The sequence below is a fragment of the Bidens hawaiensis genome, unplaced genomic scaffold, assembly GCF_021521415.1.
Source record: "Bidens hawaiensis isolate Kalapana, Puna unplaced genomic scaffold, B.hawaiensis_p1.1 tig00034298_1, whole genome shotgun sequence".
Lineage (NCBI taxonomy): Eukaryota > Viridiplantae > Streptophyta > Magnoliopsida > Asterales > Asteraceae > Bidens > Bidens hawaiensis.
Window position 1 is genome coordinate 120,524 of NW_027495936.1, and position 13,471 is coordinate 133,994.

General features: G+C 31.3%; 1 protein-coding gene across 1 annotated transcript; it reads right to left on the minus strand.

The window, feature by feature from the left end:
* Nucleotides 1–225: 225 nt before the first annotated feature.
* LOC143586088 (uncharacterized) lies at nt 226–1,613 on the minus strand. Its single transcript, XM_077067712.1, has one exon. It carries the CDS (start codon nt 1,532–1,534, stop codon nt 518–520), a length of 1,017 nt encoding a protein of 338 aa, XP_076923827.1. The 5' UTR covers nt 1,535–1,613; the 3' UTR covers nt 226–517.
* Between the last annotated feature and the right edge of the window lie 11,858 nt (nt 1,614–13,471).

Consider the following 13,471-nt stretch of genomic DNA (forward strand, 5'->3'; position numbering starts at 1 on the left):
ATCCTTCATGCCTTTTTGTTTCTTCAGGTCTTGGAGAAAAAGACTGCTAATCAACACACAAATTGATATGAAAAGATATAAATATAAGAGGCAATTAAGTTCTAACAATCCATCCCAATTCGTGAGGTTCATCAATGACTGATAATTACTAGCTAGTTGAATATATACAAAACGTTTTACTTCAAAATAAAAAATTGCTACTACCACAAAAGCAAGGAGTCACAATCATATTACTTGAACTTACAAGAATTGCAGAAGTAGAAGTTCTTGCAGATGATGAAAGCCGGATATTAATTTCAATATATATTCAATAATAGAAATTTAAAGTTCATATCCCTTTATGGAAATCAAGATACCAAGACAAATAACTCATACATTTAGGGTACTAAAAACAGTCTGCATATATATACACTACACACACTTGATATCTATTACAAGAATTCATATATTTATGTATCAGGTAATGAAAAATATAAGCATATGCGAAGTGATGTCTTTGCCGTCTCTGTTGAAGTGATTACTTATATTCATTTTTATGCGACGGAACCTTACAATGAGCACCCATAGCAAAGGGTACTTTCTCTTGAGAATCACTCATGTTAAACAGTGGCATGCGCGAGTTTGGTGGTACATGTTGGGAACTTGAGCTTAACAAATGGAAGTGATTATTTTGTGTAATAAAATCATGGTTCTCTCCCAAACTAGGCATGAAATATGGTGTCATGGCAGAAGGAGGATACAAAGAAAACTGGGAGGCAGATGGTAGGGTCATTGAAGATTCGGTTTGAGATGAAACTTGTACTTGGTTTCCAAATTGGGATATTGCTAGATTTGGAGAATGTTCCCAATTATTGTAAGGATTATATGAAAACAATCTTGGATAAGAATATTGAGGTATGGGGAAAAAGTTCAAACCTCCATTTCCGTCTCCATCTTCGTGTTCGCTCCATTTGTTTTCGACTAGTGCTTCCTTCCCTTTCTTTCTTTGATGATCTCCATTGATATCATTGTTGTTGTCAAGCTTGATTCCTTGTTTGGTATAGAGCGAGGTTCGATTTCCTACATCTTTCACAAATGTGGCATTCGGAGAACTAAGGAACTGCGAGAAAGAAACTTGAGATGAATTAAGATCTTGTGGCATTAAAGATGGTGGCTGCATAAATGGATGGAACTGATTGAAATCTCCAGGTAGCATTTGGAGTGGTGGAAGCTGATCGATATCATCTTTAGTTGAATCAAGTAACCAATCTATGACCTTGCTAGGCTGGTTTAATCCGAGCCTATCTTGAAGATCATACAATTGAATAGCTGTAGGAACTGAAAGCCTAATTCTTCGGTCTCTCAATCCTTTTACAGTGCAAACCTTGCTATGCCTGTCTTTACCTCCGAAAGCCTTAGATACCCTTACAATTCTTGGGTTCTTAAAACCAGCCCACTGTCTTGAAGATGATGTATACCTTGGTAACATCGGCTCATCGCCATCGCCTTCTTGCTTCGCTTGAAAGTCTTTTCCTCCTGAAGTATTGTTGAGCATCTTATTTCTTGCATCATAGGTTACTTATCTTCATCTGGGATGTACAAGATTCTTGTGTTTTATAACTTTCTGAAATATCAGGGTTTACCTAGGTTAATAAGTAACTAATTAAACTAGATAAATTGCTTCTCATGACTATCTTGATACGAAATACGAGTTGAATATTTTTCTTGAACATATCAACCGAAAACTAGGGTTTTTTCCAGATCTAAAACATGCAATTTTTTGTTATTATAAATTTATAACTTTATAAGTAGCAACTGATTATAGTTGACAAGATGAAAATGAACAAGAAAGTAAAACTAAGATCATTTGCATGTGATGGCTGATAAAAACCTGCAAATAATCAAATATCAATCTGTGGCCGTACTTTGATCAAAAGGTATTGATGGCCTTAAAAACTTACTGATCACAGAGAGTAAAGCTGTCATGTGCTTTTGGAACTGCAGATCAGACAGCATTCAATTGCAAAATATCTTATGTAGAGAGAGAAAAAGCTCCAGTCTCCAAATGGAATTGGATTGATGAAGAATCTGTATGCAAGTTCTTTGGAAGCTGTACTGATTCCTGTTATCTGCAAATAAAAGGAAGCACTATATATGTATATATGTCACATACTCATCTCTATATATTTATAATTCTTGAAACTTTCAACAAATAACTATTACTTTATTTTGCTTAATGTGAAAGGATAACATTTCAAAGAATCTTTACCATGTTGCACGCGAAAGTAAAGGAAAAGGAATGGTGAAATTGCAACCATGTGATGTCTTTGTCAACCGACACGTCTCAAGTTAGATAAGCGCAGCATACCACAACAATCTGGTTAGTGTAGAAACTTCTACTAGTCTTTCCATTAGTAATCACATAGTTATATATCAATGATATATGATGCAAACCAATCAGCCAAATATGTAGACAGTAGAAAAACTTCAATTATAAGGTGGACCATTCTAGCCTACTAAGAAAAAAGAGGCTTATTGGTTTATTGACAACCACATATATATAAACTAGCTTTGCTGGTCAATTCTAAGGTATACCTTGATTACCCACACTCAAAATACATAATGCAAAAAAGATGAATACATCTAGAGAAAAAGAAAGTGTGTTTGAACACTACACTATATTTTTGTGTAATTACATTCATTTCTTATTATTAGTGTCGCACTGTCGTGTGTGTTCCTTCTATACATTTCCACCACATTATATCCCTGCGCATTTTTGACAAAATAATTATTTCTTACATATTTCCTAAAAATGTTTGAGTTCTTAATTTCCTACCCATTTCCCTCAAAAGCATTTCTACACAATTGGCCTTAACCGTGTGATCACGTTCGATACATATCATTTAGGGTCATTTATGTATTTAAGTTTAGCCAAAGGGTCTTTGTGTTATATATGGCGGTGTTAGGTAGTTAGCGACGTTAGTTAGCTGGTTAACTTAGATATCTATCAAGTAGTTATAATTAGTAGTTATAAAACGTACCGACTGGTAGTTATTATCCACCATTCATGTTGTATATATAGGTGTCGATGTAAACTAATTACAAGTGTGTCTCTTGTTCGATCATTACACATATAGTTCATTTCGGGTTATTAATCCCGTCTTCTTCTTGTTCTTAAATTTAATTAATTCTTGATGGTTGATTCGTGATCCCCGGGTCCTATAAGGTCTTCTTCTGTTGTTACAAAATAATGTATCTCATGAATTTTCATTGGAATATGTTTGTTCATATATAAGCTAGCTAGCGTTTTTAGTGATATTTTTTTATTCGATATTTACATTCAAATAATCAATTCTAATTAAATGACGAGTTTTGCAGGATATGGATCTTGGAGAAAGCTGTGGTGTGAACCACAAAAGTATTGCAACGTATAGATAAAGCCAGCTACTGTATGTATAGAAGAGGGACCAAAGGAATAAGAAATTATAAAGATATCTCAGTACTGTTACATTGCTTATTGCTCTTGGGACCACCCAAGAGTGAGACAACCACATATCATATATATTGCAATATATAGGAGCTAAAGCTATAGAATTGAAGATATATTTGTTCAAATTTTGTTAATGTTAAAAGAGTAGGTGTGTGATCATGGCTGCTACAACACTTAAGTTCTGATGTTAATTATACATAATATTATATATCCTAATTAACAACTAATCAATTTTTTAGTTAGACTTGCTTGTTTAGGTCTTGTATAGACTGAGATAACACTCGACACTTATCGAAGAAGAAGGTCAAGCATGAAACCCTACATAGATAAGAATATTAATCTCAGAAAGAAGAAGATCCAACCCTTCAAACCTTGAAACAATACATACTAGAAAGAATTTGGTGTTTTAAATATTATTATTTTCAATCACCATGAAATCCTATAAAGATAAAAACAAAAAAATAGTTTCAGTAAAGAAGAACCCTGGAATTGATAAAATGTAAAGTTAGCATTCAATACGCCGGTGATACTTTTGTACATTGTAACGTAATTACGCTATTAAAATAATTACGAAAATGTCGTGCTTTTTTTCCTCCTTCACTTCGCATGCTTTGTACATTAATTCGATTTGTATTTGATCCAAACACTATATATATATAAATATATATACTAGTTTTTATCCCCCGTATTACAGGGGTTGTTTTATATTGTTTGTTCTAATATTTATTTATTTTTGAATTTATATCTTTTTTATTATATGAAAGTTAATAATGTACTTATGGTTTGATAATAAATTGTTTCACAAATAAATGAGATATTAAAACCCGGTTTAAAAGCTATATGGTTTTGATGAGACCAAATACCCGTTTATTTTTTTACTATAAAATTGGTTTTTTAATTATAAATAACATTTATGAAAGTTAATAATATACTTATGGTTTGATGAGACCCAATACCCGTTTATCTTTTTACTATCAAATTGGTTTTCTAATTTAAATAATATATATATATATATATATATATATATATATATATATATATATCTTTTTTTAAAATAAATAAGATATTAATTTTTATTATATCATATTTTATAGGATTTTTACATCAATAATTTGATGAGAATAATTTTTAATTTAATGAGATGTTATAACCCGTTTAAGGAATATCTGGGTTTGGTAAGACCCATACCCATGAATTCGGGTCAAATGCATGAGAAACCTCCATTTAAAAATCAAGCAAATCTGGTGACTCCAAAAAAAGGGGGAGCGACCACATCGCGACACATGGGATTTTTATATCTTCGTTTATATATATTATAGATATATATATATAGGGAATGATTCAAGAGAGAAATGATATTATTACGAGAAATGCGAGAAGTGAATATTAACCATTGATTAGTTGTAATCAATGGTCTAGATTTAAGATGACAAACTAAATAAGGAAAAAAGTTATGGAAGGTTTTAATAACAAGGGCATCATGGACTTTTTTGCTTGGACAACAAGCATTTATTCAAAGTTCAGTTTCTATAATCTCATTAATATATTCCTATTTTTAGTAAATTCTCCTGCTCAACAAATCAATCTTTTTTTGAGTTGGATTTTCATTACTAGTATATGCTTTTTGGTTAGCAGTAAAAACATACTAGAAAACAAGCGTTTGATTGCCCTACACAATACTATAAAATCAAACCCATTTACTAATCACAGTCTCATGTTCTTCTCGTTTGCTTTTTCCAAAAACAAGATCAACTATTTAAATCAAATTGGTGGAGAAAGGCAAGGGTTTTTGTCAAAAGCTAAGCACTTTATTCAATGTTTTATTATGAATGATTTCGGTATATCGTTGAAATGGATTTTAGAAAGAATCATTTTGTGTATGTTCTCATTTTGCCATTCAACACATCATTGAAAGTTAGATTATAGGGATTATTGTGTCTTTGCTTTGTGATTATTAATCCAAATTTTACATAAAGTTTTCATTTCTTTTTTGTGTGTAGGTTATGTAGGGAATATTTCATTATAGTGAGTAGTATTAATACTAATATTGGATTGTGTAGGAATTATTTCAACTCAATGAATAATATTAATATTAATATTAATATTAGACTATGTAGGGATTATTTCAATATGTTGGAGTGTATGGATAATTTCATTGTGTAGGGATTATTGCCCAGCTGATGAATGGTAATAACTTCACCTACACAAGTGACATAATTCAATTAAAAAAGAGAAAATAGGAAGTGGAGATAAAAAATAATATTAGTGTAGGTTATCATTATGATCCGTGTAGGTTAATACGAATCATGTGTAGGTTATTATTATGATCGGTGTAGGTTATTATTAATTATGTGTAGGTTGTTATTATGATCGGTTAATAGGAATAATGTGTAAGTTATTATTATGGTCGGTTAATATGAATAATGGTTTGTTTTTCAAATACTTAGTGATTTGATGATGTCCAAGAAAGCTGATTGTTTGTTTTATGTGAAATCGATGAGCTGACAGTAAACAAAAACATAAAAAAAAAATTGAACACAATGATTTTAATTGTGATTAAAGAATCGACGGATTTTATTACATTTTTAAATGCATAAAGCTTTCAAAATAAATAAAAAAAAGTATAGTTATGATCTGATAAATGTGAAATGGGATTCTTTGAATCCATAATAAAATTAACGTTTTTTATTTACAAATTAACAAAGATATAAAATAGTAATTTAGTGAAACTGAAACTTCAGAAAATATTAATAGTTACCAAAATAACGAAATTGAATTGATTACCATTATACCCTTGTATTTAATTAAATGAGAAAAAGGAAAAGAATAAATTTGATTGGTTGGTTTGACTTCTTGCATTTCTTGCAATATGATGACTTCTCTTATGAACTTAAACATATATATATATATATATATATATATATATATATATATATATAGCATATTTGTGTTACAAACCATCTTTGTGTCTTGTAAATTTTTGCTGGCACTAGTCTTTAGACATCTTAACTTCTATGTCTGAGTGAGATGCAGGTAGTATTGGATAGATAGAGACATGACACAAGAGAGAGAGAAATGACTTAAGTGTTCTGGGATACTGCACAATTTAATTCTAGCAGACAAAATAATAGAAGGTTAAGAAGAAATATAACGAGTCCAAAAGGATCTCAGTCATATGCATGCTACTATTCTCAATGAATTAGAAACCAGTTTTTAAATCATATCGGATTGAGCTGATCAGAAATGGTATAACCGGTTGAACTGGTTTGTGGTTTGTACCTGAATGTTCAACCGAGTGACCAGTTAAGTCAATAATTACAAAAAAATACAACTTCAATTTAAATATAATCGTACACGATTCATAATAAAAAAATTAATCCAGAAACACTAAATAATCCAAAAGTACATGTTTCCATAATAAAAAGTAGTTCGAGAATATATTCATTTAGAAACTTTCAGTTTTTTGCAATTTAGCCAGGTTAAAACTTTTAATCGCATGCTAAAAGTAAAAATTGGCCACAATTTTTATAAGAAAATCAAGACTTGGGCTTAAAACGGTTTGATAGTCAGTATTTAAGGAAAAACCAGTGGTTCAATGAACATACCTAAAAGTAAAAATTGGCCACAATTTTTATAAGAAAATCAAGACTTGGGCTTAAAACGGTTTGATAGTCAGTATTTAAGGAAAACCAGTGGTTCAATGAACATACCTAAAAGTAAAAATTGGCCCCAATTTTTATAAGAAAATCAAGACTTGGGCTTAAAACGGTTTGATAGTCAGTATTTAAGGAAAAACTAGTGGTTCAATGAACATACCTAAAAGTAAAAATTGGCCACAATTTTTATAAGAAAATCAAGACTTGGGCTTAAAACGGTTTGATAGTCGGTATTTAAGGAAAAACTAGTGGTTCAATGAACATACCGTATGCCCAAAAGACCGGGCTCAAAATTACCGGGAATCCGGTTTAACTGGTTTTTAAAACATTGACTATTCTTCAAGCCAAGAAACACAAACTATGACAATAAATTAACCCTTTAGAAAGGTGAATCCAAAAGTTTTACTCAAATTATATAGTTGATATCGCTCAAAAAAACAAAATTAATCTAAACAGTAAACACACAATCAAGTTATTCAAATAATGCTGAAACTGATTAAGTTGAAGGCAGTAAATTTTAGCCATAATGTGTTAAGATTGAAAGCTGGTAAAAATGTGTCAGAAAAAAATAATATGAGATTTAAGCATCAAGTAGTTTCAGTTAGTAGACAGTACCCACATATGCAGCAGCTAACAATAACTAACACCATCCATATTGAGAAAATTAAAATCATGAGAAAAATGATTACTGACATGATCCCCAAAAATGATGACGGTAAAAAAAAAGAAGAAAATGTAAAGTCATTTTCATGGTCAGAAGAAGACCTAAATAATCATATCTCCTTTTGTTGTTTTGCTTTGGCATGCTGCTTATATTCTTGGCAGGCGCAATGATCATAAATAAAAGGTTCACTGCTATAGATCATCCATGCGAACAAAAACACATAAACAAATACAACCACGCTAACAAAACAGAAAGTTGAGTGTATATAAAACCGTTAAAATGTGTGCTTTTGTCGGTTTTTGAAAAAGATGGCCGTACTCCCTGACAATCATTAATTTTTTTTGGGTCGAATGTTAAGTAAATGGTGTTTTCATCGGGTTTAAAAAAATTAAATTTTTAAATGATCTTATTGAGTTATGGTTTTGGCTGTTCAAATATTTTTTTTCTATATTAATGGGCTTAAATCAATTGTGTAATTGATTTAAACATTAATAATACATATTTATTTATTTTTTTCAAACAAATATACATATAAAACATAACTTATTTATTTTTTTAATTGCGGACCGTCGCACTCTAAGCCGTCCCTGTTAAAAATCTTATTAATTGGTCCAAAGAATTTTCTTATGTGAATTTACCACCTAAAGAACCTTTCTTAATGGTGTAATATGCATGTTCATATGTGCATGCAGGATTTAGCTGGTTTCTAGTCTGCATCGCTGCATTTGAGACTAGTTGACCAGATGTAGGTTATGAACAGTGGAGTACACTGCAGTGTACATACGAGGCTGATCTTGCAGTTGGTTGGTCACTAAACATGTGTGTGATGTCGCAATCTTTGGGATGCGTTTGCGCGAATTTAAAATTTAGTGATTGAGGGTGAACTGATGATAAAAGAACATATAAAAGAAATAACATAATTTAGTATAAATGCAACTATGCATGTCTTTATTTTGTTTTCAATGGTAAATGTTATACGTGTGTTTGCTGTAAAAACGACCACCTAGCCACGAACGGTAAACAAAAATGCAGAATTAATCTTTGTTTGGCTAAACGTTCGTGGAGGCCTAAAACGAATTTAAATGTTGAGGACTTTTTCAAAAATCTATTTGATGTAAACCCTCTTCCTTTTCCCGGGCTTGGGACCGACAATAAAAAACTAATAAGTTTAGTTGGCGGAGTTATAATTTTATTGTTTCTGTAACCTTTTAGAATGACCCGATTCAAACTTTTGAATTCTATTTGACATTATAAAATATTTAACTATAAATGATCTAAGATTCTAACTATCGGCCACCATTAGCTTATGTCCTTGTTTTATTTTAATTTTTATACCATAACACAAGGATGAATCATTTATCTCATGGGTCTCACTCTTAACTAGTGGCTCATCAACAAGTTCTTAATAATAAAGCTAGTTTTAAAAGATATAGTATATAACATATAATTGAGGCCCAAAGCCACTGCCTTATTTGGCTGGCCCACGGGCCTGGCCTGAAATGCATGTCTTTATTTTGTTTTCAATGATAAATGTAATACGTGTGTTATGACTTTTAGGACCTACAACGTTGCCTGAACAATAGTAGAGTTGTAAATGAACCAGGCGTTTAGCAACCCGCTCGACGAGAAGTTCTTTTATTTATTAACATGAACAAGATTTTTCATTTGCGTTTAGTCAAAGGAATGCATATATACAAAGCTTTTCGTTCATTCATTTAAATTAAACAATATTACATAAAGTCATAAACGTAAAAAAGACTTAAACCAAATAACCAATAGCTTCAGTTGTTGGTGTTTCGGCTGTATAAATGAACGGAACTAAACTGTTAGCTAGTGTCGCCTGAGGCTTTATGTTCAACACGGATCCTTTCAAATAGATTTTGTGTCTCGCTCAATATGAATGCGTTCCAATATTGGTACAATTGGAGTAGTAGTTGTACTGTTAAAGATGACTCACACACCCAAGATAACACCTGAACTTTGGTGTTTTGTAATTAATTTGGCGAAAGAAGGTAGTAGCGCATGATACATAAAATTTAGGTGATTTAGGATCTAGGAAGGTGTTTACATACGGTGTGGAAAATGGAACCACACGTGTTTCTTTGCGAAAAGAGTGTGGAAATGACATGGTGCCTACGTAACAGTTTTCACACCCTATTTCCATACCACGACATGCCTTATGGCTAGCCTTTACTACCTTCTAATTAATCGATTTTCAACATGATCTGAATCACTTGATCTTGCTTCTATGGGAGTTATATATTCACTATATATAAACAGAAGAATTTTGCATTGTAGAGATATGTAATATCCTTTTTAAGGGGTTAATTTGAGTTCACATTCATACATTACCACCAGAGATAGTGGTAGTAGAGGGAAGGTTAACGTACAGATGAAATTAACGTGCTAAACGTGAGAATCAAGTAGAGTAATTATATATACAAGTAGAGTAATTATGTAATTACATCATAGAGTAATTATCATAGAGTAATTACATAATTACTGTACTTGTATATATAAATACTCTACTTGATTCTCATGTTTAGCACGTTAATTTCATTTGTATTTGATCTAAACCCTTGGTAGTAGTTTGTGCTTGTTATCTTGTAGAATAGAAGGAATGCATATATCTGAGATCCTTTTGGTCCCATTCGTTTTCTTCTTAACCATCTATTATTTTGTCTGCTAAATATAATTTCTGCATTATCCCAGCACAGTCATAAGTCTTGAAACACTTTCTCTTCATAAAAGTTACGGGATCTAAAGACTAGTACCAGCAAGAATTGATGGACTAAACCAATACCTACTTTGTAACAGAAACATATATATAGATATAGGGTGAAAATGTACCAGGCATAGTTTTCTGAAAAAAACCGCTTAAACAAATTCGAACCATTGATCTGTTACATTAATTAGATCTATTAGATCATTTTATTATCACTGTTAGCAGATGTTAGATCTTTAATTAATTATTATGATCGACGTGAGAAACAACGCATAAATTTACGTTTATTCTGACAAACTTTTACAACTAAACAAAATTATGCATAACTTTTCACGCTTTTATATTGTTAACTGTTCATGAACAGTATACTGAACACTTTGTTCGTTTATAATTAACTTAGTTTTATGAAAAAATTATAAAATAAAATAATATAATATAATAATAATAATAGTAAATAAGTTACAATGTGAAGAGTTTAAAAGCCTAAAACTAAACTTCAAAGTGCTTTTAATCAGATTTTAAACTGTTACTTAATGTTACTTTAATTAAAAATTTCAAACATATATAACACATTATATATAAAGAACTGAAATTAAATTATAAAATTTTGAATGAAAAACACATTGCATAAATAAGAGAACAGGGGTGGCAATCTTGACCCAAACCCTTTCAAATGGATCAATTTAAGTTGTTTTAAAAATTAAATGAGTTGATTTGGGTAAAAGGTTTTAACTAAATGGGTCATTTTAAATTCCATCCTTTTATTTTTGAGTCAAAATGGGTCTACAAGTTCAAAGAATTGGGTCGATGTGGGTTAGCGTCCTAAGGAAATGTGACAGTCAGACAGGTCTCAGATCGGAACGGGTTTTCATACAAGACAGGTTTCAACACGAAACGGGTTTCAGATTGGAACGTGTTCGGTTCATGTTTCAAGCCAACGCGAGTTTTCACTCGTGACGGGTTGGGTTTTGGTTTCTTTTTGGTCGACTCGGGACTCGTTTTTGTCCGCTTTTTCGGTTTCGGTTCGATTCTCGGGGTTTTTTTTTATGGAATGAGGTCAACGTAGGAAACATTTTAGTGTTTTTACTTTTTTTGTTTATACTTAATATTTTGAGTTATAATTTTTTTATTATTATTTTTGAATATTTTTTTGAGGGTTTTTTATTTTAATAGAAAACCCCTCAAAAAAATTCAAAAAAAATAATAAAAAAAATCATAACTTAAAATATAAATAAAAAACAAAAATTTAAAAAAAAAAACTAAAATGCTTCCGCCATTATTCCCGTTCATAAAAATAAAAAAAAATAAAAAAACTCGAAACCCGGTTCGACCCTAACCTATTCTGGCCCAAACCAAAAAACCCTTTTTTTAATTGACCCGTTCTGACTCAAACTCATTCTGACCCAAACTCGTTTTGAACCATGACTCATTTCAACCCATGACTAGTTCGACCCGACCCAACCCATTTGCCACCTCTATAAAAGAAGTTACTCAGTTAGACTAGCTCAAGTTAATTTGTTTTTAAATTATTTGCGATTCAAAAGGGGATAGCGGCGCAGCTTGTTGTTCGCTTATCCATTATCCAGATGTAGTTCGGTTTGTGTTTATATGTCAAAGTTCTATATTTGATAAAAAAAAATAATATAATAAAAATTAAAAATGTTAAATAGGGATTTAAACTTCTAGGTGGAGTTAAAAAAAGAATTTAAATGATAATGGGCCAACATAGTACACTCCATGAATACAATATATTAACTCCTGCAACGGGCCGGAGAGTTTTATATGTATTGAATACTGTGAGTGGATTTCATGCTGATTTAAATAATACTGAAAGCACCAAATACTTTCTGGTATATATAATGATTGCTATAAGGTGAAATATCATTGATTCCGCTAGGGTTTGAACTGCTCGATTTTTTCCTTTCTGAAAATTATTAATAGTTATGTTACATGTATATTTGGTTTTTATATATGCTTACTCAAAAATTTACATTATATGGAAATCACCCACTTAAGTGATTTCTTTTTATTAATTTTCTTCACTAATTGCAATAATATGCGGTCCTGAGAGAAAGAAGCAAAAAACTACTTGGACGATTTTTTTTTCTTCGTGTTTAGGCTGTTTAAAGCGACTATAGGCCGGTGGTCAACCAATTTTTAACCAAATACAGGTACCCCCTTTTGGGGTAAGCGGGCTAGCTTGGGCGAGAGACACTTATTATGCATTAAAATTTGAATTTAGCGAATTCTAAGGTAGATGTCAGAATCAATCTAGGTAATGTTCATTCTGATTAAGCTGCAGAATCGGTTAATCAGGAGGTGAAAGATTCAAGCAAACACGAAGATGTGAATATAACCTGTTGTTGTGTTAGAATGTGAACCGTGCGTTACAAGATATGAAATGAAAGTGTACTACAAAGAGTCTAACTGCACCTGGACTTATCTATAGTCCCGGTCTAATAACAACATAAACATAAAAGGTGGTCTTCATCCGTGAAACACTTGATTTTAAATGATTAAAAGAACGCTCGGTGTGGTTCCCATCTAGCTTAGGAGTGAATGTTAAAATTATAAGCTAGACGGTTAGAAAGTCCTTAATTAGATTACTACATATATATATTAGTAACAGTCATGGTCGGCCCCTTCTAATTAAGGGTTGTGTCGGTTAGCCATTAACTTCCATCGTCTTCATGTATATGTATCAGACATATCCTAAACATTCATTATAAATAATTTACGAACAAATTTTACATAGAAACATTATTGTTATGCATAGATACTTTGCTGTTTTAACCACCTTATTTAACATAAAGCAAGTTATATGTGGTTGTCAATATTAATAAACCATTAAGCATCTTTTTCTAAATAGGCCCGAATGGTCCACCATATAATTGGAGTTATTTAAGATGTCTACATATGTGAGATTGGTTTAACCATACACCATCATATATTAATAT